General features: G+C 41.2%; 1 protein-coding gene across 2 annotated transcripts; it reads left to right on the forward strand.

Annotated features, from left to right (window-relative positions):
- Positions 1–48: 48 nt before the first annotated feature.
- Positions 49–27,061, forward strand: CDK4 (cyclin dependent kinase 4). 2 transcript variants are annotated; one of them, XM_070934926.1, is made up of 10 exons: positions 49–104; positions 487–641; positions 3,118–3,368; positions 5,574–5,709; positions 5,824–5,991; positions 7,155–7,264; positions 16,721–16,771; positions 17,491–17,656; positions 18,941–19,022; positions 26,979–27,061. In XM_070934926.1, the coding sequence occupies exons 3-10, from the start codon at positions 3,151–3,153 to the stop codon at positions 27,053–27,055; spliced, it is 1,008 nt and encodes a 335-aa protein (XP_070791027.1). In that variant the 5' UTR covers positions 49–104; positions 487–641; positions 3,118–3,150; the 3' UTR covers positions 27,056–27,061. The 2 variants fall into 2 exon arrangements, with proteins under 2 accessions (XP_070791027.1, XP_070791028.1); XM_070934927.1 differs by having other exon boundaries at positions 17,521–17,656.
- Positions 27,062–27,368: the final 307 nt, after the last annotated feature.

A 27,368-nucleotide genomic window follows, 5' to 3' on the forward strand; every position in this document is an offset into this window, starting at 1 on the left:
CTGTACCGCCTCTCTGGTTTTGCCGGGTCTTCCAGCCCCGCCCCCCCTCCAGCCTGCTACCTAGAACGCTGCTGAGCAGCCCCCGTTGCTGATCCTCGCCCGGGGTGAGTTCGGGCCCTGCTTCTTTGGAACGTTGGGGAGGGTGGTGGTGGTGGTGGGGGGGGAGCGGGGAGGGAGAGGAGGAGGGAGAAGGGGAGGGGGGGAGGCAAAGCTCCTCGATGCGGAGCACGCGCTCCTGCGCTTCTTCCGCGTGGCTCCTTCCAAGAGCGGGGAATGCCTTATCCCGCTAAGGAAAGCTTTGCACCGGCAGTGAGTCAGAGGGGGCCCTCGTTGGAGGAAAGGAGCTAACGGGGAGGTCTTTGGATTTTCGGCCTGGTGGTTTTTTTTTTTTTTTTGAAAAAAAGAAGTTTTTATTTATTTTTTAAAAAAGAAATAGTTTTGCAAGTGTTTCTTTTTTCTTTCTTTTTATTTAATCCCGTCTTGCAGTTTGGTGAACGAAGCTATAAAAGGAGGGAGGTCGCTTCCCCTTCTCCGATCTGCCCGTGCGTGTGTGTGTGTGTTTTGTAAGGAGGCTGCGAAAAAAGGAGGCGGAGGAGAAAACGGCGGCGATGTTGGAAGCGTAGCCTTCGGCTTTTGTTCGGGTAAGAGTTTAGGATCCACGGGGATCGCACCGGGAATGGGAGGCTGGCTAGGGCGTTGTTTGAAATGTAACTGTTTCTTGCCGGTGGAATCCGGAGTGCAGAGCTTAAATAGTGTGAAATGCACAAAATGAGCAAAGCGCTGGGGGAGAGGGTTTTTTTTTTTAATTTAAGTTTTAATTTAATTTTATTCCATTCTCAAGAATTTGCATTCCGAGGGCTTTGAGGTGTCGCGATTCCCGCGGGCTCTGATCCGACGGGCCCGCAACCGGACGGGCGTGTTTTATTGTTTGAAAACGCCGATAAGTCAAACCCCCACCCCCTCCACCCCTTTTCCTTTAAGGAAGCCGAACTATGTTGGGCCTCAGCGCCTCGTTTGCAGCAGCAGCAGCTTTGCTGTGGGTGTGGGAAAAGTTTTTTTTTTTTTTTTTAAGCGCTGGTGAAACGTAGAGATTGTTTGCGATAGGAGTATTAAAAAACGCCATCTGTGGCCCAGAGAGAAATGGCCAGTTTGGAGAGTTTGTGGGGCAAAAGAGGTGGTCGGTGCTGGCTAGCAAAAATAAATAAATAAATAAATAAAAATTGGCAGCTTGAAAAGACAAGGTAAGCGTGATTTTATTAGAATTAGAGTTTTTTATTGGCGAAGTGTGATTGGACACACAAGGAATTTGTCTTGGTGCATATGCTCTCAGTGTACATAAAAGAAAAGATACATTCATCAAGAATCATAAGGTACAACACTTCATGATAGTCATAGGGTACAAATAGGCAATCCGGAAACAATATCAATATAAATCATTTATATAAATTTATTCCTTCGTGGGACAAAGGAGGACTGATTTGGGGTAAACTTGAGCAAGTTACATATGATTTCACTGCCTTGAAATTATGCCCTGTGTAATTTTATCTCTTTTTTTTACCCCATTATTGCAATATCAGGAAAGGCCAGCTTCTGCCTCCTCCAATTGTAATTAAGACACAGCTGCTCTTTTCAGACAACATTAATGTACCTGCTCAGGATCTGGTGTGGAGGAGGACAAGGGGAAATTGGAGAAGTCTAGCTAAGCTTAACATGCCTTCATTAACCTTTCAGAATAATTGCTGAATATGATCTAGTTCTATGTGTATATATAATATGTATATATATATATATATATATATATATATATCTCAATATAATCAATATATCAATACAATATAATTATATCAATATAATCCATCAAATAAGATGACTAGTTTGACCGAACCAAGTTGAGATATGTATGTATATACCCTGTTTCCCCCAAAATAAGACATCCCCTGATAATAAGCCCAATCGGGCTTTTGAGCGCATGGCAATAAGGCCAAGCGCTTATTTCAGGGTTCAAAAAAATATAAGATGGTCTTATTTTTGGGGAGAAACAGTACATACATACATACATACATACATATCTCAACTTGATTCAGTCAAACTAGTAATCTTATTTGATGGAATACATCCCAATCTTGTCATTGCAAATAAAAGGACTGGAAAATGTGTGTATATCCATGAATCAATTGGATCTCGGTGGGAAGCCTAACTAGACTATGTCCTCCTCCTTCCATTGATTATATCCCTAGCAGTGCTGTTAGAAGGGGGAGTTCCCCAAAGTGCCAGTTTCCATTCAAGATTGAGAAAAATGGCATCTGCTAAAATTCCCTCTTCTGTTTCAATATTAAAAGCATCAAAAATTATTTACATCTTGTTATATCTCAATCTGCTAGCACTGTCTGCCGAAACAGATCCACTAGCTGCTTGAATGCAGATGGAAAGAGTTCCAAATCCATTTCATTATCAAAATAATCAGGATCCTCCCTTGGAGGTATGTAGTCTGGTGAGGTGCAAAATGGAGGCAGGCAGATAGGAATGGAGGTGCTGTGTGAAATCTTAGGAAGTGTTTGTCGACCTCGGCAACTTTAAGATGTGTGGACATCAACTTCCAGAATTCCCCAGCCAGCTCAGAATTCTGGGAGTTGAAGGCCACACATCTTAAAATTGCTGAGGTTGAAAAACACTGATGGAAGAGGAATAAAATACTTTTTTTAAAAAAAGCAAAAGGATTGTCCTTGGGATATTCAAGGAGCTAGCTATGAGAAGAGATAGACTAGATCAGGGGTCGGCATCCTTAAACTCTCAAAGAGCCACAAAGATCCTAACCAGAAGCCCCCCATTCGATTCTGGAGCCAACTAGATGTCCGGTTCCCCCACCGTAGAGTCTCCTAGCATGGTATCCTTTTTCTTCTGCTGACCGGAAGTGCGGTTCCCCCACCAGAGAGTCTCCTCCTAGCACGGTGTCCTTTTTCCTCTACCTGTCCTAACCGAAAGTCCTATCAATTGTGGAACCGACTGGCGACAGGGAACCCGCAGCAGAGGGATGAAAGAGTCACATGCGGCTCCAGAGCCGCAGGTTGCTGACCCCTGGACTAGATGTAGCCTTTTTCCTCTTCCTTGCTCTTTTAGAACTTCAGTGACTCCAGCAGGGGAATTGCCAGGATGGCCATGGGCGTGCAGGAACAATATGAACCTGTGGCTGAAATTGGTATTGGAGCTTACGGTACTGTCTTCAAGGCCCGGGACTTGCAGAGTGGCAAATTTGTGGCTCTCAAGAATGTACGAGTGCAGAACAGTGAGAATGGACTCCCTCTGTCAACGGTCCGAGAGGTGGCCCTGCTGAAACGTTTGGAGCACCTTGACCATCCCAACATCGTGCGGTGAGAGCCTCATCTGTGACTACAAGCCTTTCAGGGGTGGGGATTTAGGGGTTGGTCGATTCACAGCTGGTGCAGGATTGTGGACCTGGAACTGCAGCCTTTTGAGAGTTAATTGTGTGAAAGATTTGGCTCAACCAAATGGCACATTTTGTAACACTGCAGAGATAATAGTAATTATTTTGCAAATACAAATAGTACAAATATATTACTGTGGTATAAGCTTTTGTAGAGTTCATCTGATGATGAATAATCTTCAACCCATACAGAAAGAATGTGCCGTCAAGTCAACATATATGCGCACATATACACACACATACATAGAATGTGTGTGGTTGGGTTTAAGTGGTATAATACAGTCATAAAGCCCAGTCTTTGGACAGTTCAGTTAATGTTTTCATATATGCAAAAGAACAGAAGTTTATGTTAACTCACTCATTTCAGTAAATTAATACTAACAAGGGGACCTGAAACCATTATCCCTACGCTTACTGATTTTCTAGATAAAGTGTAATTCACTGGAAAGCTTTTCTTCAATGGTCTTTTGTTCTACGTGTGTGAGATTATAGAATTGAGTCTTGGGGATGAAGACAGGACCAGACTTGGTTCATATCAAGGGATGAATGGAAGGAGTATGTGAAGGATTCAGTGCTGTAAATTTATTTAGCAGTCTACTTTATTGCTGCTCTGGTTTAGTTTGTAATGTTTGAGAACTAAGAAATGAGGCTGTCTTCACTTACAGAAATTTTCCAAATTCAAAAAAGTGAATTGGAATAGACCTGGAAACAGGTAGTCTTGATGGGATTGTAATCTGTAGAACTAAACTTGAGCAATCTTTAGTCAGTGTAGCCTTTGTACACAGAAAAAAATGTTCCTAGTTGAGGAAAGCTGATTTGAAGAGTGGGATCACACAGTCAAGAAACGGGGGAAGGAAAATCTATGTGTGACTAAGCTGTAGTGTGATAAGTATGGGTTGGTCTTTTAGCCGTCTATCTAAAGCACAATGCTGCTGTACTTCCTATCTCGGTTAGGATAATCACAATCTGAAAGAGGACTGAGCATATTGATAACTGCCATAAGGACTTGTGGAGAAGGTAGTAGCCCTCTTCAGGTGTATGCTGAAGTTTGCACTAGGAATATGGGAGTTTGGATGGTAGCCAATTGAGTCCTGGTTTGTTAAACTGATTTATTGAATAAACCACAGTTTGCCTAGGTTTATAAATTACGCTAAACTTTAAACTATGGTTTACAAGCCACGTTAATTTGACCTCTGAGCCTAAACCTAAACAATCAGATTATGACTGTACAGCAGGTGATCTAAATTCGAGAGAGTTATTTTAGAATAATTTGTCTCTGATTATAGTTCTTGACTTATTTGGTCTTCTCAATTCTTTCTTCTGTGCTCCAATAACAATGGGCACTTTCATCTGCCTTTGTTGTGTGGAGCAGGCCAATTAAGGGCATAGGCTATAATTTGGTTAGATCCTTCACTGAAAGTGCAGCCTAGCCTTTACAGTGCAGTGTCTGGGCAACAGAAAGAGGCAGGTCATATTGGGGTTACAGATCTAATGTACGGTATGTGGAGAGCCAGATTAGAGAAGATTGCTGATTATAAAGGATTACCCTTAGCAAATAAGATCACAAATTGGGTCTAGGAGAATCTGGTGGGCTCAGAGACTGGTTTTTGTTTCCTATTTGACTCTCTGTTATTGTGTTGACAAAGGCAGAGTGGAGGCCTTGGTTCTATTGATATTTTACAACGTGGTCAGTATTTGTCTTGAGAATGAGTCACAGCAGAAACTGGGTGAACTGAAAGAGTTAGAATGGGAGATAAACATGGGATGGGAATGAAGAGATTGGGGGAAGGGGTATATCAATAGAATTTTTATAAGAGGATCTTGAGACTGGAATAGAAATATCTTGGTAGGCTTGCGAGACAAAGAAAAAAGCAGATGGCATGGACCCTTAAGAGCCCAATAGATTAAATCCATTCTGTAGAGACCTGTATTATTTCTTGCAAGCTGTGAGGTTTCCAGCCTGTCTCATTATTCAGGACATTCGATGTGCTTGGATGTGATTCAGGATCTGGGAAATTCTATTCAAGGATCCTTTTGATTTAAGATGTTCTCTTAATTTCACCACCAGTCTCCATCTTCCTTGGCAGTTGTGGAACATTTGCTGAGTGTCTCTTCTTTCATTCCTCTTTAGACTAATGGATGTTTGCACCACTACACGGACTGAACGAGAAACCAAAGTGACTCTGGTTTTTGAGCATGTAGATCAGGACCTGAAAGCCTATTTGGAAAAAACACCACCTCCTGGTTTACCCTCAGAAGTAATAAAGGTAGATTGATGTCCAGTACTCTGCTTTCTGGGCTGACCTCCAGATTGGTAAGAAATACAAGGAATCCTAACCAGAGATGTCAATGTCACATGTTCTTCCACCTGTCACCTCCAGGACATGATGCGTCAGTTCTTGAGTGGCTTGGATTTCTTACATTCAAATTGCATCGTTCATCGTGACCTTAAGCCAGAGAATATCCTGGTGACCAGCGCTGGTCAAATCAAACTGGCTGACTTTGGACTGGCCCGTATCTACAGCTGCCAGATGGCCCTGACACCATTGGTGAGTGCTGTCCAGATCTTATGAGAAAGAAAAAAAGTCTGTTTCTGCTAACACAGCTAAATTGGGAGATTCATGACGACGGGAATATACCAGCTAATTCTATCCCAATGTTTTAGACTTCCAGCTACTAGAGTCCCAAACTCTTATGTTATAATAGGGGTCTTCAGTTCACAGGCTGTGGACCGTCACTGGTACACGGACTGCCAGGAACTGGGCTGCGTGATCAAGCGAAGGCCCATCAGTGCACGCATGGGGTCCAGGTAGTGTGGGAAACCATGCCCTCCTGATCCCAGAAAAACTGCCCTCCACAGAACCAGTCCCTGGTACCCAAAAGGTAGGGGGCTGTTAAGTTATAGAATAGCAGGTATTTCAGACATGGAAGCCATCTTTGGGCCTTCAGGACTACCACATCTTCTGTGGGAAAATGGGAGGGGGGATTGTATAGAGGGTAGATGATATGTAGTCAAAATAACATTCCTTTCTCAGAGAGTCAAGGACGCATTTCCCTGGCACCTGGAGTCGGATGACTGGGGAGTGTCTTCAGTTTGGACGGTGGATGATTGGACCATGTGATGGACATGAGGGTGCTGGGCAGGGACTTGAACTTTCACTTGGGTGGGAAAAACCTGGAAACTTTCAGATTCAGGTTTTCCCAGATATACCAATATGGCATCTCTAATAAAAGGTAGCTGAGGAAATCCAAGCCTCAAGAATTTTCTTTTGTTGGGGGTGTTACTTGGAACCCTGACAAGGTGGCTATTTCTACCTTTAGAGATCTTTGCAGCTAATAGGAAGGGGACTGCTCTGTTGCTGTTTTTTGTTTTTTTTTACTGTTGATAGTGGGAAAAGGGGCATTCCATACCCTCTGTGGTCTTGGTAAGTGTAATGGAAAGTAGCCTTGTTCCTCTTAATAGGTAGCTGAAGATCTACATTCAATAGTAGCAATATCATTTCCAAACCAAAATAGATGCTTAGATATTCCGGTAGGAATGGGGAAATGGGTAGTTAGGACTGAGTAGGAATTGTGACGGATGGAAGCCCAGGAAATAAAAAGCATCAGGATGTTTTCTTATGGAACTTAGCCTCATCTCCAGCATGGAACTTGAGTTTCCATCTGTGGTTTTCCTCCATCTTCATGCTTCCGGTGTTCTCCTCTCGTCTAGGTGGTCACCCTCTGGTATCGTGCTCCAGAAGTGCTGCTCCAGTCAACCTATGCTACTCCTGTGGACCTATGGAGTGTGGGATGTATCTTTGCGGAGATGTTCCGAAGGAAGTAAGTGGTTGAAGGGAAGGAAGAGGTAGGAGGACTTTCATTTGGGAAAATGAATCTTTGTGGCAGAGCTTCAGTTAGCTAATTTCAGATTGTTTCAAAGCAATTGTACAGGTCCCCATAATGCCTGCAATTTCATGCAGCTCCCCCTTTTCCCCCCATTTTGAGTCTTGCATTTTCTATTTTTTAAAAGATGGAGTTTCCTCAGAATACCATGATAGGCGTTTATAGTATTGAGCCTGAGTGGGAATGAGTTTTCTCTCTGTGTGTGCGTTGCTTGTGTAAGCCTTCGGTGAGGGTATTGAATTTGCAGAGGTAAAATACGCTGTGCTTCCTTTTTTTTTCACAGCCTTAATGACGGAATGAGATAATTTGAAATAAGTGGGACGGATTGATACAGAAGGGATAAAGAATGGTTGGTAAAGAGGCCGGTAGCATGGCAAGGGCTGACCCAGGCATGTTCTGTCTTCCAAGTAGACTCACGGTCTGCCACCTTTGCTGTCCTTGTGTCAGATCAGAGCTGGTGAATATACTTTTTGCTAGCACATGACCACAGTCAGCAGCTGGGAAACAATAGATTAAGGCTTGGCCTGCCAGAATTCTGTCTTGCTTATCTTTCAGGCTAAGGATTGATAGGGAGGAGCCAGTGACCTGCTCTCTTGCTCTCCTTAGGCTTCCCCTTTCAAGAGAAGATAGAATTAGGGAGACTATAGAGCCTAAGTTGCACCATGTGCTGTTTTGAAATTGTCTTGCATGTAACTTAAGTTTGAGTATTAGGTAACTTACAAAAAAAAAAAAAATCATAATTCACACAGATTCACATGCTTAATCACTTCACAGCCTTGCACTGTGGAGGTTTAAAACGTTCTGGATGAAGTGAGGGGGAAACATACAAGTTTACAAAAATCCCAGTTTAATTATTTATTTATTATTTATTTATTTATTTTTCAGATTTCTATACCGCCCTTCTCCTTTCGGACTCAGGGCGGTGAACAGCCAAAATAAAACACTTGTACACAAAAGTTAAAATAGATTTAAAATAATTAAATAAAGTTCGGCCCATAATTTAAAACATTTCAATTAAAATCAATATCAAATTTTAAAAACCAACCATAAAATCAGGACAGCTCGGCTAACTGAAAAAAATAGGTTTTAAGGGCCCGACGAAAAGTCCGGAGGTCTGGGATCACTCGTATCTCTGGGGGTAGATTGTTCCAGAGGGTAGGTGCCACCACAGAGAAGGCTCTCCCCTTGGGGGTTGCCAGCCGGCATTGTCTGGCTGACAGCACCCTGAGGAGGCCCTCTCTGTGGGACCGAACTTGCCGGTGGGAGGCAATTGGTGGCAGAAGTTGGTCCCGTAAATACCCCGGCCCTAAACCATGGAGTGCTTTAAAGGTGATCACCAACACCTTGAAGCGCACCCGGAAGCCAATGCAGCTCGCGCAGGAGTCACATGGGAGCGCCCTGTCGCTCCCATAATCCCCCGCGCGGCCACATTCTGCACCAGTTGGAGCCTCCGGGTGCACCCCAAGGGGAGCCCCATGTAGAGAGTGTTATGCAAGGTTTTGCCAGTTTCTTTCTCCGTTGTTAAGTGAGTTAAAGTACTGCTGCCCTTCATTTGCATAAGGCAGGGGTTCCCAACCTGGGGTGCGAAAACTTGGGTTTAGAAGATTCAAAATTATAGCGTGTATACGCATAATTATACACAAATTATATGCATGTAATTATTTATTTTTGTAAGGGGTGCGAGAATATATCAGAAGCGTTCTAGGCAAGGGTGGGTTCTACTTACCTTTATTACTGGTTTGCAATGGGGCCGTGTGCTCTTCTGCGCATGCGCAGAAACTTCCTGATGACATCTGGGTCGGTGGGCGGAGCCTCCCGCCGGTTTTACTACCGGTTCTTGTGAACCGGTTCGAACCAGGGGCAACCCACCGCTGGTTCTAGGAGTGTGGTATATAGAAAAGGTTGGGAACTCCTGGCACAAGGAAAAAATGCATGGCCATTATTTCTATAGGTTGTGGTATTCAAGTGTTTAGGTTTGCTCTGGAAGCAAATTGGGCCTGATTATTTTGACCATGTTTCCAAACCAGGATTGCTCAAATCAGGTATACATAACTTGGGAGTGTATTTCTCACTACTTATATAATTTGCTCCCATAAATTTCTTCTGGCAGATTCAAGAGTGAAGCCAACAGACAGGCTTCTTTTGAAGCACGTACCACATGAATAGTTCATTACTGGATTTCATCCAACAGTCTTCAGTTCACTGCCACTTAAAACTAAAAAAGTTCTTAGCTGATTTTGCAACAGACGGTATTATTTACATCTTTGGATGCTAAGGGTTTTTATTGGGGAGGGGTGTATTTTGTGAAACACAGCAGATGTCCAAAATTCTACAGTTGGGATATTCTTCTTTACTTCCAAACAGCATCTCTGGACTATAAAACAAGCATAAAATATAGGCATGGCGTAATACTAATATATTCATTCCTGATACTTAGAAATAATGCACTCCCCAAATATCATGTAGGCCAAATTTCATATTCTTAAAATTCAACAAATATATCTGTTTTACCAGATATGAGCAGCCCCTGCCTTATTCTAGGGCGGGTGTCAGCAACCTGCGGCTCTGGAGCCGCATGCAGCTCTTTGGCCCCTCTGCTGCGGCTCCTTGTCCCATCACTGCCTCATCCTCCCCTCCCAGTCACTCCTTGCCTGGCCTTAGAAATCCAAGAGATACAGGGCGGGGGTGGGGGGAAGAGTGGGAGAGAGACATAGATACAGAGAGAGAGAGAGAGAGAGAGAACAAACAGTTCTCTGCCCTAATAACTGGCTGGGTAGGCGTAGCTAGGGGAGTCATGTGATTGGGTAGGAGTGAGTGACATGGAGTTGGCCACGCCCACCCAGGTTTTGTGGCTCCTGGTGGTTTTTTTTCTGTGAGAAACGGATCCAAATGGCTCTTTGAGTGCTTAAGGTTGCAGACCCCTGTTCTAAGGTATTTCGGAAACAGAAAGTGGGAAAGTCACTAAAATAGCTGTCTTTGTGACAGTTTCCACATGTTAGCAAACAGATAATATACAGTGTGGGTCTCTTCTGAAGAAACCGTACTTCTTACGCTACTCTTAACATGCAAACAGTACAATGAAGTTATTCTACTATTCGGTTTGTGGATTCACAAGATGGCCTTTATGTCATCCTATATCAGCTTTTTTAGGAAGCTGTTAGAAACTTCTGTTCCTGTCAGAATCAAGAGAATATAACCTGACAGAACAGAGATACTAAATCAGGAAGTAAATGGTTCAGGTCTTTTTTTTTTTTCCTGACCTTCAGTTCAGTATGCATATTCTGTGTCAGTACATTACTTGGTCCTTTTCAAGAGCTAAAAATCTGTGAACATTTGTTCCGTATGTTTTTGTTCCTTTTTAAGCTTTTTCTTCTTATATAATATTGATCTTAATTTTTTAAAAATTAACTATATAGGAAAAACAAAAGTACCTAAAACGTAATCAAAATACAAAACTAAAAGTAATTCTGTTGCATGTTGATATAAACCTTAATATAATACCTCTGGGTGGGGAACTATGAACTTCTGCATGGCTCAGGAATTCTGGGAGTTGAAGTTTACAGATCGTGGTTCCCCACTTCGTAGTTCTATCTCTTACAAAACATGATAAATTGACCCTTTGAATTTCAGTTAAAAAAAATGATTTATATAATTGTGATCTCACCATAGAACAGGTATATTATTCTCATCATATATTAACAAACTTTGTTGAATCAAGTCTTGATGTGAAAGAGACAAATACACAATTTTATATAAATGATAGTTAACTAAACTGTATGTTTACAGAAGAATTTTGATGTTTCTGCCTGATTTAAGTCCATTCCAAGAAAATACATAATACAGATTTATTTTCTATATGGATAATTAGTTTCTCATTGGTTATGATTTGTTTTTGATTGAAACTTCATTATAAAGAAAATGGAAAACTACTTTTTTCTGACAATCTAAAATTATAATAAACATAATTTTGCAAAGAATAATTAGATCAAGCAAATTCAAAATAAATTTCTCTTTTATAAGATTGATTGTCCAAAGGGAGAGGCACTATCCTTACTCTTAGAAAAGCAGGAAATTTGTTTTCTTATATCCAGCTGAAAATGAAATCTATTCAGCATTCATATTTTGAATATTTTTCATTGTCAGAAAGTTTATAATTAGTAAGTGTGTATACTTATAGTTAGTCCTCAAAGATGGTTATTAAGATCTGAATTTTCGTTATTAAGCTTGATGGTCATAAAGCATGACATTCTGTGACTGCATCACTTAGCAATGTTAATCCTGGTTTACTGTTGGAGTGAGGATTGTGTGATGTTAAGCAAGGACCTCATTGATCATGATTTGTGACTTCCTTCTGGCTTCCAACAAGCAAAGTCCATGGGAAAGCCGGCAGGAATTTTCAAGTCCCAGGCACAATAAGTTTTCCCTTAGATGGCTTGCAAACAGGCCGGAGAGTGGATGAGAATATTGAGTGTGGCTGGACAGGTGAGTGCTGACATTATAACTTTGAACAGTCACTGAACAAATAGTACAGCCCTTTAGTGTTGATATGATGAATTTGTCGAGGTCCGTGTAATTTCTAACAGAATTAAAAACATTACATTTACAATGTTTTCTCTGTTGCCTGGCCTCACGTTATTTAGCAATTGTGCTCTTTATAAGGTTGGGTTTAGTCAGTTCTGTGCCCGCTCCCATCATTTCTTGTTCCACTAAATCAAGAAAGGGAATCGTACTTTGTATCTGTTCAATTGGGTAGCTTTATTATTATATAATACATTTATTTTCTAATATAGTATTTTCTTGATCGTTACATTCATACCAAGGGGTGTACCTGAGTTTCAAATTTGAACTATTTGAAGATTGAAACACCATTACCTGAATATTAAAAAAACCTAGTTTTTGATGTGAAATGGGCAGTCCTGGTCATTTTGGAAGTATCTTGAGCTTAGATCCTTCCAGAATGATCCAAGGAACCTTGTTTTGCACTTGAGATATTCCTCTCAAGACAGTGATGTGGATACCTCTACTATATACAGCTTGTCTTTTGGAATCCTGTAGGGTTTCATAAATATATTCTCAAATAGTTCGGAGAAGTGGCTTTCCCTCTTTATCACATCATCTGTATTTTGCACAATTAAAACTCTAATATTGAATCATCACTAATAGCACTTAGCGATAGCACTTAGACTTATATACTGCTCCTTAGTGCTTTATAGCACTCTCTGAGCAGTTTACAAGTGTCAGCATATTGGTCCTCATTTTACCGATTTCGGAAGGACAGAAGGCTGAGTCAACCTTGAGCCCCATCAGGATCAAACTCCAGGCTGTGGGCAGTGTTAGTCTGCAATACAGCATTCTAACCACTTCACCACCATGGCTGTTCGTGTGTGTGTGTGTGTGTGTAGCTTGAGTTTTATCAGTGAACCTTCAGAAAGAGTATTTTTCACCCATTAAAGCTACTTTTTCTTAACTTCATTCAAGTTTGCTTTCTGTTTTTTTCCCTTTGTTTTATAATGATATTTCTGCCCTTTGTTCTGCCCCATTATTATCTTTGCCTTTTGTACTGCTTCCATACTCTCCCAATAACCAATCCATTACATAATAATCTTCCAGTTGTATCTCAGTCTTTCCAAGAATTGCTAAGCAGTGGAACTTGCTTCTGCTTAGCCATCCTTATTCAGACGACGTTATATGTCCTTTATTTCTATGGTCTATGTTAAAACTTGGATTGCTGTTTTGATGCTTATCTTTTCTCCTCATATCCTTTCTATTCTGTTTTTAGGATTCCATCTGCAATTAGTTTTCCATCTAACTGAAGCTCTTTTCTCCCATTTCTCCCATTAAAATACCATTTGTTTCTTTTCTTGTGAATTCCCTTTTGAGATACTTTAAGCCTAAATTAACCCATCCCTTCTTGCTTTATCTTCTCACCAGTCCTCTTCATCACTTTACCCATTCCTTTGTGATCTCTGCAAAATACTGGCTGTATTGATTATTCAAATAAGTTGGCAGGGAAATGACTGCAGTACATTTCTTCATCATTACTTGTAGAAGTTCGTGTTGAGAATTAATTTTACTTTACCTCATGCAGTCCAGTCCAAGGGTCTGTTTAGTGTTTATCTGCCTGCCTCTCTGTCTGTCCGTACGTCCGTCCATCCATCCATCTATCTATCTGTCTACATTATCTATCTAGCTACAATATCTATTATCTATCTAATCTAATCTATTTTGCTATCCATACTTCTATACCCACCTACCTACCTACCTGTCTCTCACCTTTATTATTTTTTATAAATTAGCCAGCGTGGCAACATATCTAATATTCTTTCTTCCTCTTTCTTTCCCCACAACAACAATCCTGTGAGGTGGGCTGGCCTTAACCAGTAGACCAAACTGGCTCATCATTCCCTTAAAGTATTTATAATGAACAATGGAGGTGCTATAATTCTGCTATTGTCCTTTGAATGCGTTTCTTCAAGTAGCATTGTTACATCCTGAATGCTATTGGGGTTCAATATATAACAGGGCCTATCAGGGACAACAATTGTGAACTTCCTGTTCCCATACATGTAACTGCTTTGTAACCTTTCCTAATTCATTCTTTCATTACCTCTATTGTTGTAATATCCCTTATACCGATAGTCGAAACATTTTTCAAATTTAAATTTTGGATTGCCAGACTAAATTTAGCTCCATTATTGCTGATATTTGATTTTCCTGATTTGCAACTATGTAATTGTGTTTTGCATCTGCTGATTTTCTCTTTCGATAACTTTTCATGGCTGCAGCAACAGGGATTAATTACTTGCATTTCTCAATCTCTTTCTTATTTTCTTGTAACTTTTCCTTTAAGGCTTTCCCTCCTTTTGAATTCCTCTCAATTCCTGCTGCTGTAGATTTACTAAATGCGCAGAAAACCATATGTATAATACCGCGGCTGACCGTCGTTTTGTCATATCATAATACCGTAATAGCCTATCCTTTTGGAATCTTAATTGCTTCCTTTTGGAAGCAGCTCAGCAATGTTTTCCTCAGCTGTTCTACCTGCTCAAAGCCAGCAGAGGGAGTAGCATAATAGAAAGTGACTGCCCAAAAGAGGCCATCACGGGCTTTCAGAGATTTTCTGCAAGAGCTCTTTCTTAGCTGGTCCCTTGGGCATACAATTGTAGGAAAGGAAGGGAACGTGGTGGCATGGGGCTTATCAATGAAAGCCAGTTGCGCTTTGGGTAGCCACGGTGAGTGTCCAAGCTTCCCTTTTCTACACAAAATGCCAAATACTTAGCATGGTCTAGGTCAGAGGTCGGCAACCTTAAACACTTAAAGAAACACTTGGACCCGTTTCCCACAAAAAAGAAAACACCGGGAGCCACAAAACCCTTTTGACATCTAAAATGAAGATAACACTGGGAATATCATTTTTTTTTTTTAATTTGATTTATATGCCGCCCTTCTCCGAAGACTCAGGGCGGCTTACAATGTGCTCAGCAATACCTTTTTACCTTTATGCTATGTATAAAAAAACTATAGTGTGTTGCATTTATGAAATCAATGACCTGCTGCAGAGAAAACACATTTGTATTTCTGCATGCAACAAAAACATTTTGAACTCCGAAAAAAAAGATGGGTCGAAAAGCTCAATAAATCCTGTGCCGGCAGGTGTCGCACATTGGCGGTTGTGACGCATATTTTGAGTGACAGGGAGCTGCAGCAGAGGGATGAAAGAGCCACATGCGGCTCCAGAGCCGCGGGTTGCAAACCTGTGGTGGGTTGCCCCCGGTTCGCACTTTTCTATAGAACCGGTAGTAAAACCGGCGGGAGGCTCTGACTCCGACGTCCTCAAAACGCTTCTGCGCTTGCGCAAAAGAGCACGTGGCCCCGCTGCAAACCGCAAGTAAAAGTAAGTAGAACCCACCCCTGTTGCAGACCTCTGGTCTAGGACAGTGGTTCTCAATCTGTGTGGTCCACGGATCCTGGGGAGCTGTGATTTTGTCACGGAGTCCGCGAAGCCTTGAAGAAATGTTATTATTTAAGTCTTGGAGGGTCCGTGGCCACAAAAGCTTTTTAAAGGGGATCAATGGTGAAGAAAAGGTTGAGTACCACTGGTCTAGGGCAACGGATGTCCAACCTTTTGTCTTGCCTGGGCCGCATTGAGTGAAGAGGAACAGTCTTGGGCTGCACATAAAATATAGTGCTCAAAAAAATAAAGGGAACACAAGCAGAAGATATCTGAGATCTGAATGAATGAAATAGCCTTATTAAATACTTTGTTCTTTACATACAGTAGTTTATACACTGCTCAAACAACTAAAGGGAACACAAAACTACTGTATGTAACGAACAAAGTATTTAAGAAGGCTATTTCATTCATTCAGATCTCGGATGTCTTCTGCTTGTGTTCCCTTTATTTTTTTGAGCAGTGTATATAACATACAGCAGTTTATATAAATCACATAATATTAAAAGTGGGGCTGCCTTACTAGCTGTTCAGGGCTGCACGTGTCCTGTGGGCTGCAGGTTGGATACATCTGGTTTTTATCAGTTTCTTTCAAGCTTTTATTCAGCACTGCATCTTTTTGCATAGTTCTCTTATTTTTCTTTCTAAGGTGTTTGGACACCGTAGTCAATCCGGTATTACTTGTGAACAATTGTCCATCATCTGTCTTTTTAATTAAAGGAGCCAATTCCATTGATTACGCCTATAGCTTTGTAATATCCGATTGAAGGGGAGCTGCACCTTATACAAAGATCTGTCTAAAGCTACTGTTTTCATTTGGGAGAGGAGGTACATCTAATGATGCATGAGGTGTTTTCCTAGATCTTTTATACATCTCTTAAAACTCAATATTTCATTGGCTGAGGACTAGAAATTTGTCAAAAATGTGTGTGTGTGTGTGTGTGTGTGTGATTCATGAAGTTCGCAGTGTTTGATGGAACCTTGGGTATTGATGAATCGGAAATACTAGTTTGGGCAATCTGATGAAAAATTGGGCTCTCCTGGAGAATATATCCTTCTCTATAAGCTCCATCAATAGGTACAATCATCTCCTGTCTGTGGCCAGGCCTTCCCCAGTTGCCATTGCTTGGTAATTCCAGTGGTCTGTCTTTACTCCCTCATTATCTTCAGATAATTCAAAGCCTGTCTCTATGAAGCCTTTTTAATTGTTACTCTTCTCAGTTCAGTGGATTGAATCACAGCTGCCCTAAAATAGTTAACCACCTGATGGGCTCCTACTCTTGCCCCTGAATAATATACATCATTAACCAAGCCTGATGTTTGACATCAGTGCTTTGATATCGGAAAAAATAAGGAATGAGCAGTCCTGGTTTTTAAGAGAGTCAGAATTTGTGAGCGTCATAAACTGCCATGACCACAATTTTCCTTTGTCTTCTTTCTAGACCTCTCTTCTGCGGCAAATCAGAAGCTGACCAACTGGGCAAGATCTTTGAGTGAGTCTCAACTTCTTATTATATGCCAAAGGTTGTGGGTCAGTAAATCCTCACAAAGAGGAAGTTGTTATCGTTATTTAGAGCATTGGTTTTGTTCAACATGACTTGAGGTAGCATGACTGATTCTGCTCTATATAAAGATGCAGAGCAAAGGTTTGTGAGTCGGGTTTTGTGAGCCAGAGAAAGCAGAAGTGAGTCATTATAGCTGCAAGATCTTATTTTGTTGATCTTTCTAATTGAGCAAATGGCCAGAAGTAACAGGGGTTTGGCCACTGGCTTTTGTTGAGAGTTAAAGCAGGGACATTGCTGGGTTGTAACATTTAAGGGGCACAACCAAATGCTGGGAATTGTAGTTGAACAGTATCTGGAGAACACAGATTTCCAGTTCATGTATTAAAAAGATGGTAAGAAACTATGCAAATAGGACTCATCTCTTTTATTGTTGATGTTTAATGGTTAGTCGTGCTTGATTCCAGTTAAATTGCATGATCTTCATACTAGGCAGGGCTGCAGGGGACGTATTATTTAGGGGACTTAATCTTGTTCTGCACTTACAAGCTCTGGAAATCCGAAAATCCTGAATTAGAACAATGATTACAAGGTGAAAAGCCATTCATTCATGTAATTTGGAGATTGGTGCTATGGCTGGGAAGCCTTTGGAGTCACAGTGCCTAACAGGGTTGCCCCATTGCCTTGAAACCAATCTGAGTTGGATCTAGCTCATGTTTTTTTCCCTTTCTTTCCTTCAGCCTGATTGGTCTCCCTTCAGAGGAAGATTGGCCATTGGATGTGTCTCTACCACGCTGTGCCTTTGCTGCTCGCTCCCCACAGCCGGTGGAGAACTTTGTGCCAGAAATCGAGGTCCTGGGGGCTCAGCTGCTTTTGGTAAGTTCTGAGATACCAGAGTAATTATGGCACAAACCAGAGCACAATGGGAGTTGATAGAATGATCATTGAAAGCCTGAGCTTGGTATTATTCTGAGAATGGAAATACGCAACAAAGGAGAGATTTCCTATCTAGGTAGCTTACATGAGTCACTAAGTCATTGGTTCTTTGCACCCCACCGTCTTGGCATTTGTCTTTGGCAGGGAAGAGGCAGTGAGTGCTAGTGACTCAGTATTTACTAACCAGGAGCGACTTAATTTTCCTCCAGTCATGCTGCTGGTGGCAACTACAGCTGGCATCTGAATAATGTACCATGTGAATTCGACATTAATTATAGAATAGCGTGAGCAGTACTTTCAGTTGCAAGTGCAACAGTTGCGCCTTTACTTGGACCAAGATGCTCTACGCACCGTTACTCATGCACTGGTCACCTCCCGTCTTGACTACTGCGCAACGCTCTCTACCTAGGGCTGCCCTTGAAAACCACTCGAAGGCTTCAGCTGGTGCAGAATGCGGCCGTGCGGGTTGTGATGGGAGCGTCCCAACACTCCCATGTTACACCCCTCCTGCGCGGCTTGCATTGGTTACCGGTTGCCCTTCAGGTGAGGTTCAAGGTGCTGGTTATCACCTATAAAGCCCTTCATGGCCTAGGCCTGGGATATCTGTCGGACCCCCTGCAGCCAGTGACAATCCCCAATCGCCCGGTGCGTTCCCACAGATAGGGCCTCTTCAGGGTGCCATCGGCCAGACAGTGTCGGCTGGCGACCCCCAGGGGGAGAGCTTTCTCTGTGGGCGCATCCACTCTCTGGAACCAACTTCCTTTGGAGCTCCGGATGGCCCCTGACCTTCGCTCGTTCCGCCGCGAGTTGAAGACCTGGTTGTTCCGTAGCCTGGACGGATGGGGGTTTTTAAATGAATTTTAAACTGTTTTTAAATTGGATTTTAATTTTATATCGTTTTAATAAGGAACTATGCATTTTACCGTTGTGAGCCGCCCTGAGTCCTCGGAGATAGGGCGGCATATAAATTGCATAAAATAAATAAATAAATAAATAAGTTCAAGTTTTAGAGGCACACCAGGGATCTCTAGGATCTGAGAACTATGAAATTGGAGCCATGCCCATGGCTCCAGTCCTTGGTTTGCAGTCCAGTCCAGCCCCTCTCTTGTGCCTCTTGCTCAGGAGAGATTTGGAACACAACTGCAGTGATGGATGAACATGTGCATGTAAGTTTTTATGAGATGTGTGTAATGGGTTTCTTTTTTTGTGTCTGTGCCTCTCTAGGAAATGCTGACGTTCAATCCACTGAAGCGTATATCTGCCTTCCAAGCCTTGCATCATCAATACTTTCAGGACAAGGACGCAGGTGAAGGGTAGCACCCCAGCGAATCCCTAAGCCTGGGGGAAGAGACTATACAAAAGACTTTGTGAATATGCGTATAACGTGAACCCCACCAAGTGGATACACTCAGACTAGTCCCCAAGCTGTCCTGGCTGTGCTAGGATTGAAGGGGTGGGAAGGACAAAGCTTTTGACAACATGCACGAAAACGAGAGAGAGTCATGTTGCAGGAAATGCACCATTGAAATCCTTTCCCACCCTGAAAATGTTAGGACTTTATAGTGGCATCTCTCCGTCACTGTGCATGCGCATTCTGTATTCCTGGGTTGATCTCCATTGGCGTTCTTGGAGGTCTGTTTGGTTTTGGGACAGCCTGGTTTGAGGCATCTCGGTCATCTATGGGTTCTTTGCCAAAGGTCTCTTTTGGATAGCCCCTTTTTCCTCTTAATAAAAATTTTATAACAGTTTACACATAATAATACTGCTGCCTTATCACATTCCTGTGGCTAACAGTTTGACACTAAAGCCTTGCCTTAGCACGTTGCAGAGCTCCACCAAAATGGGAGCAGAAGATTATTTTTGTATAAGTCTTCACAATTCTTTTTTTAATTGCCAAGACACTGGTCAGGACAGACCTACGCGGTTGGCTATCGGCATGGGGAACGTGTTCAGATGAGAGGCATTCTCCCATCTGTTCGATTCCAAATATTAAATGTGAAACATTTTTTTTTAAAGGCTTTTAAAAATGATAACATTTCAATAAAGGATATGGGTGAGGTCCAGGCAAGTATAGTTTGGTCTTTCCCTTTTCTTGCCACCTGATGTTGTCTCGTGTTATGATTAGTTTGGTGAATGGTTATCTGGGTTGGATTGCTCAAGTGTTGATTCGTCTATGCTTCAAAGAGCTTTCAGGAACAGAAATTCATATTGCTAAATCTTTTTGCTTTTCAAATTGGAAAGCTGATGCTTCACATTGTTGTGTTCTATGACATGTACTGATTTTTCAGAATCTTCCAAAAGTTAAGAGAGTTACTATAAATCCTGCTTGCTTACCTGATCCGTTAATGAGGTTCCTGATAATCTGACTGTGCAGTAACTTCTCTGGAACATTGTTGGAATCATCCTGGTGGGCTTCTCATGATTTGCATATGTTGGAATCATCCTGGTGGGCTTCTCATGATTCAGATTAGGAAAAACACAAGGACAGGTGTTTCTCGGGATGAGAGAGCCCAGAGCTGACTCCGTCACCCTCTTTTATTAGTTATCAAAATACAGCGTCATCAGAAGGCGTTATTATGGCTACACATCTCATATTACATACAAGAGATAGAAAAACATCCATATATTCTCCATAAGTTTCACATTCTTGCCTATTACAGTAAATCACGTGATTTCTAGGAAAGCGATACTTAAGGTAAAAACAAAACTTAACTCTGGCTATTTGGTACCAGTTACTACCAGGCGAGAGGCCCATCTCTTCGTCTCCCCGTTATCAGAGATTACCTCAACCCTCAGGAATGTAGCAGGAAGGGATATCTCTGGCTTTGCTAATACAGTCTATGTTAAGAACAAAGAGAGAATGAATAGGGCCCTTCAGAGAGTATCCATATGAACCCGCTTTTCATAGTTTGATTATTTCAGTGCTAAGCTCCATACACGTGTGCAACCAGTTAAACTGGTCTATACATGTACTATGGCCACCGCATTCCCACATTTCCTCTGTTTTTGTTTTTTGCAACAGGGTTCAGCTGTGTTGTTATTATGATGTTCTCTTTATGCCTGGGAAACATGCCTATCATCATAGCAAACAAAGCATGAATATATTGAATAGTACAACATACAGAAATAAGCAAAGCAATAATCATGAGTACAGTAGATAATATGTTCTTCAGCCATCTGGTTTCTGCAAATGTTTTTAGGTCACCCATCCTTTTATTAAGGTGAACAAAGTTAGTGGAAAAGTGGCCAGGAGATGTCAAGCGAGGTAGGCCATCAAGTTTCTGAGTTGTACATTTCCACAAATCACTCACACAAATTGTAAATCCATCCGAATCCAGACACCCAAGAAAACCACATGTCAGGAGTTTGTAACCTCTGAGTTATCTTGGAAGCCCTATCTTGCAAGTCCCGAGCACCTTCTCTGACCACACCTGATTTGTTCCTCCAGTTCCAGAAGGGCTTTGGTTTCACTTTTCAGGACGTCCTTCCTATTGGAGGGAATAAAACCTTTGCACATTTGCAGAAGGGAGGGGAGACATTGGATACAGCAACAAAGCAAAACAAGCAGTACAATTATAGATACAATATTTGGCATAATTGATTTCAACCAAAAACCATCCGGGAGCCATGACCAAAGAGCAGCCCAGATGTCAATGGCGCCAGATCCATTGGATGATAAGGGATTGTTTTTTGATCAAGTTTTCCATATGTTCTATGGTGTGAATGATGTTATACTGATAATCAGATACATAGATACAACAATGTGAGTGCATGAGGGCACAATCGCCTCCTTTAACTACCAGCACAATATCTAAGGCATATCGGTTTTGTAAGACTACCTCTCTGATTTCAGCCAGTTCTTTATTCATCAGCTTCAGCACCTTGATAGTCTCGTTGAACATATATACTGTCCAGTTATTTAATAAATGAAGATCCCAATAGTTCATTGCCACCCGAGATTGGGCAAGATGCCTCTGGATATCTGAGTTTTTAATGAGCCACCCAGTGTCAGTGGTGGGTGTGGTTTAGCAAATAGGAGTAGTGGAGTTTGTCTGATTAGCAGCTATTTGAATGCCTTTTATTACTGTCCCATCATGATTGAATATAGAGACTGCTGACATGAAGGATCATGAGATGTAGGGGCAATAGATGCAAGATCATGACTTAATTCCAGAATCCATGATATATAGTCTCTTTTATGCAATTGTTACAGAGGCCCATTGTTCTTATTCACTCCCCCCTCAGCTGGAAATGTCAATATGGGAACCTTAGGTGTTGGAGTAGACTTTGGTAGAAAGTAAGAACCTTGTGCATAGACAATGTGTTTTTGGCAGGAGCGTACTTGACTTGAAGTGTATGTATGTGGGGATTTGATATTCCTTACATGGTCACTTGAGAGTCCCAAAGCTAACAATGTCCAAGGCCATAAACAAATCATAGTCACTTATACGTGTGAAACAAAATTACTAGCAAAATTAGAAAAACAATTATGCACAAAACCTACTCCTAAACTTCTACTAACATTAGTACGTGCAAGAAAGTGTTAAAATGTATATGTACAATGTGAAGGTAGTTTCCTCCTGATGAATATTCGCTGTGCGCAGGGGACCAACTTCCGGTGTAGTTCTGCAAAGCTGATGGTCACCACCTTGCGTTAAGAGTCTGTTGCCGGGAGGACTCAGCAAGATGTTTTTTCTCTTAAATCTCAGCACCAGGGGTTTCTCCTTCTTTTTGTTGTAAATGAAATGGTCTTACGTGTCTTCCGGGGATCCAAATGATGCGATCGTTATGCTGGACAGCAGCGTATCCATGGCCCCAGGTAATAAGGTCAGCGATCCTCTCTATGCAGGATCAGGTAGTTGGTGGAAATAGACCTTCGGTTTTAGGGTAGCTGATGGATAAGCAGAAAAATGACGGGTCGCAGCCGATGTGGGAGGCTGTCCAGTCAGGTTAAGAAAGTTCAAAGTATATAAACAAAGATTGAGTTTGTTTTGCATGGCTGGGAGGCCGAGGCATTTTTCCTCTTTCAATTTTATAAGCCAAATTTGTGTGTGATGGACCACTTGTTACAAAAGTCTGCAAAGGCAGTACTGGTGTAGCAGATCCATTGTCAGTTTTAAGTTCAATTGGGCGTCCCATCGATGCAGATATCCGAATACAATGATTTATTACATGTTTGGTTGCTTCTCCCCTTTTTTTGGGAATGCCAATAATAAGTCCTGAATAAGTATCCAAGGAAACATGCAAATATTTCCATGGGGCAAAGGAAAGGTATTGAGTCACATCCATTTGCCAAATTTCACAAGCTTTAAGTCCTCTAGGGTTTTATACCCATAGGGATAGAATGAGCTTGTTGACTACAGGTAGGACATTGTTGTATGATGGCAGTCGCTTCAGCTGCCGTGAGACCAAATTGTTTCGCTAATGCTTTTTTTAATTTTGATGAAAATAGGCATGACTGTCCCATGGTGTGATGGAAGATATAACCATGAGCGCAGTTGCAGCTTTGTCATTTCCCTCTTCCAATCTCTGTCTCCACTACCCACAATATCTATAACCTTCCAATAAACAAATCTCCTCATAACACTAAACATTCAAGTCCTTTCTCCTACTGCCATTCTGACTTCCAAGTCAGCCCAAATCTGTGCAAACCAACTTTCTCTTAAACAATTCAACTCCTTCTCTGTACCAATATCTGATCGTCCTTCTAAATCTCCTTGTAAACAAGCATACTTCCAAAAGTCAACTTTCTGCTTTTCTTACTAACTCTCTCTTACATTCCCTGTAACACTGGGTTCTTTGCATACCAGTCTTTATTCAAAATAGCACAATTATCTATTCACAGCCTACAATATCCAGTCAATCCTAAAAATTTCCTCAACTCTTCAGATATTATCTTCTTTCATTAATTAAATGTCCTATGTATTTTATCTCTTTTTCTACATATTGTAACTTCTAACTCATCTCTGTGATAATTCCTAAAAATGGCAGCAGTTTATGCTGCTGACGAAGAAACAAACAAATAAACAAACAAACAACAGACAAACAAAGAACAAACATGCCATCTGTTAAGTATGCAAAATGCATGTAGACATAAAAACATTAAGGAGTATTTTGAGTCAATGCTCTGAAATAGAATTGGGTATGAAAGTATTTGAAACGTCAAAAATTTCCAGAAGGAAAAAGAAGGTATTGCATTCTGAGCCAAGACAGTGCTCTGCAAAGGCAGGTATCAGATATCACCCTTTCACTCCCGCCTTTCTCTGGCTGGCTCTCTGAGGGAAAAAAAAATGGTTAAAAGTACAAAGTAGCCCCCCCCTCTTTCGTGCCTCTCATCTCCCAGGGGAAAAAAAGGGAGGGGGTGAGGGAAAGGAAAAATTTTTTTAAAACAGACCAAGCCTCCCTTCTCCTCAGAGGGCAGGGAGAGAAAAGAAAAAAGTGCTTATACACAAAATTACATTTCATGCAATCCAATACACACCCATTCACATCTGTACTGCAATCAGACCTTTTGTATAATACATCCTTCATGCGAATCAGTCATTCAAATTATTTCAATGAACTAGTTTATTCCCAAAACAGTGAAAAAATTCAGGCAACAGTCATAATCACAAAAAGTGATATGGGCCCATAACCATTGCCCGGTTTTCCACAGTTTCAAGTTCAAACCCAGTTAATTTTTGCTGGCCAGCCAAGCATATCAATTCCACACACTATCATTATAGATGCGCATCAACAAAATATTTTTAACAGAAATCACTTCAAGTTGATTAGTTCAAATTATCTGAGTCTTCCCATTTAGACAGGCTCTAATTTTATTTCCTACTAAACCCCGGGTGGGAAGAACAATAAACAATTTATTTATTTATTTATTTATTTATTCAGCCTGAGAAACATACTGAGAGTCAGAGATCAAATTAAAAGCTTGTTGAGAAAAAGTGTGAAAGCTAAGATAGTCGCAGACAATTAGTGTAAGATTCTTTCCAGATGTCGTCATGAGTATCCTTGTAAGCAATGGCTCCTCTGGAGAAAATCATTAAGCAAGTAAACCTAGGATCTTTAGGCAAATGATATGAAATACAGTTTACATAGTCAGTTAGAGCACACTGAAGAGATGAATCATTCCGAAGACAAAAGTAAAAGTCAGATTTTGAGATAGAAAGAATAATATTTATTAGATCAGTTCCATTTCTTCGACAGTCTGGATTACGTCCTAAGGTTATAATTTCAGCAATAGCTTAAATAAAGGGTAAAACATTTTTTAGATGGTAATGAGACAAATAAAGCAATGTACCTTTTGCTGTTCTAAAACAGAATTAAATCTCCTGGCTTTTTTCTTTTAGTCAATAACTCAAATAATGGACTAAGTAAATGCATAGGTAAAGAGAAATATGAGCAGTCCCAATTAATAGTACCCAGTAATTGTTGCAAATTTTACTTTGGGTAACTTTAAAAGCCGGAGCAGAAAGAGATTGCACATAGTTTATGCCCTATACAGATAAGCGTACAGCTGTATTTTTTCTGGGGCAATGTGCAATTCATTTACACATAAATCATTTTGTATTTTCAAAAAGCCAATTAGGTTGTATTTTTTTGTGCTCCAATTAAAATGTCATCTATACGATGATAACCAGGGTTTTGAGGGCTAGATGTTACAGACATGCCCCCACTTTTTGGATTTTTACACTTTTCCTTGAGGTTTTGCTGCCTGGTGATGAGGCAATTTTTCAACAAAGTCTGAAAAGGAACTATTAACAGTGTCCTGAAGGCTTTTTCTTTTTCTTTTTTGCATCATTAAACACTCTATAACTAATCTCCAGAGTGCAAAAAAATTTTTCAGGGCTGGGGAGGTTTGTGGAGGCATGTTCCTATCTGCTTCCATTTTTTCACTTTTAAAGAGCCCTTTTATTGCCAAAAGTATTTTAGAAGGTAAATCAAATTCTTTCACGGGCAGGACTTTCCCGTTATCTTTTTAAAACAATGATTGAGGACTTGGCCAATTCTCTAAGTTCGTGGAGGTGCGTAACCTGAGGCTTAGAGAATTCTGCCCCCATACTCACGATTATGGGAGGGTGCTTCGTTCGCCGACGACCGGCCCTGGTTTGCAGAGGCTCTTCCAGCCGAATGAGTATGAGGGTGCCAAGAGACGTGCTCGATGAATCACGTCGGGGTCACCATATGTTGGAATCATCCTGGTGGGCTTCTCATGATTTGCATATGTTGGAATCATCCTGGTGGGCTTCTCATGATTCAGATTAGGAAAAACACAAGGACAGGTGTTTCTCGGGATGAGAGAGCCCAGAGCTGACTCCGTCACCCTCTTTTATTAGTTATCAAAATACAGCGTCATCAGAAGGCGTTATTATGGCTACACATCTTATATTACATACAAGAGATAGAAAAACATCCATATATTCTCCATAAGTTTCACATTCTTACCTATTACAGTAAATCACGTGATTTCTAGGAAAGCGATACTTAAGGTAAAAACAAAACTTAACTCTGGCTATTTGGTACCAGTTACTACCAGGCGAGAGGCCCATCTCTTCGTCTCCCCGTTATCAGAGATTACCTCAACCCTCAGGAATGTAGCAGGAAGGGATATCTCTGGCTTTGCTAATACAGTCTATGTTAAGAACAAAGAGAGAATGAATAGGGCCCTTCAGAGAGTATCCATATGAACCCGCTTTTCATAGTTTGATTATTTCAGTGCTAAGCTCCATACACGTGTGCAACCAGTTAAACTGGTCTATACATGTACTATGGCCACCGCATTCCCACAGAACATTCTTGAGCTTTGCTTAGTGCTCTCCTCTCCTCTCCTCTCCTCTCCTCTCCTCTCCTCTCCTCTCCTCTCCTCTCCTCTCCTCTCCTCTCCTCTCCTCTCCTCTCCTCTCTTTCTCTTCCCATTTTCTTTTCCTTTCTCCTTATCCATTTTGCTTTCTGTTACATAGGTTTTTTTTTCTTTTCCCATCTCCCTTTGTTCTTGAGGGCTGCTTTTCCCTTTACTATGGGTCTTAATGAATTTGATGTAGTTCTACAAATTTAACGTACTCCTGTAGCAAATATGTTAGATGCAGTAGAAGCTCTTGTCAACCTACAGATATGCCTGAACTATCTTGCAGAAGGGTGAAAAGACAATTCTTGCTCCTGTTGGCAGATCTTTGTTCCTAGGCTAAAACAGGGAAGATGGCCATGGTGAGGTGCACCTCTTTCTTTAAAAAATAATAATAATAAAAATCTCCTGATTCAACTCTTACAGCTTTTAATGGACTTCTAGCAAAGGGCCTGAGGAATCGTGAAGTGAAACCCCAAAGAACAGTTGCCAGTGCTTCGTGAATGTGCGATTTAGCCAAGTAAAAGACACTTTGTTTACATTTTTACTTGCAATAATATGCCTTTGTTCTAAATAATTTTTTGTTGTTGTTTTTTTGCTGAGGGAAGTGGGTAGTTGAAGGAAATTGTTTATACGGGAGCTCATACGTCAACATCCAGGTAACTTCAACAAACTGCTTTTTGTGTGTTCTGGTTTTGCCAAGATAAGCTGGAGTCTGGCTGCGTGGGATGGATAGCCAAGTTAAACAATGTTTAGTGTGTTTTGCTATTTCTTGGGGAGAAGGGAGTGACTGTTTTAAGAAGAAGAAAAAAATCC

The sequence above is a fragment of the Pituophis catenifer genome, unplaced genomic scaffold (assembly GCF_029215685.1).
Source record: "Pituophis catenifer annectens isolate HBS135680 unplaced genomic scaffold, rPitCat1.0.hap2 SCAF_2, whole genome shotgun sequence".
Classification (NCBI taxonomy): Eukaryota; Metazoa; Chordata; class Lepidosauria; order Squamata; family Colubridae; genus Pituophis; species Pituophis catenifer.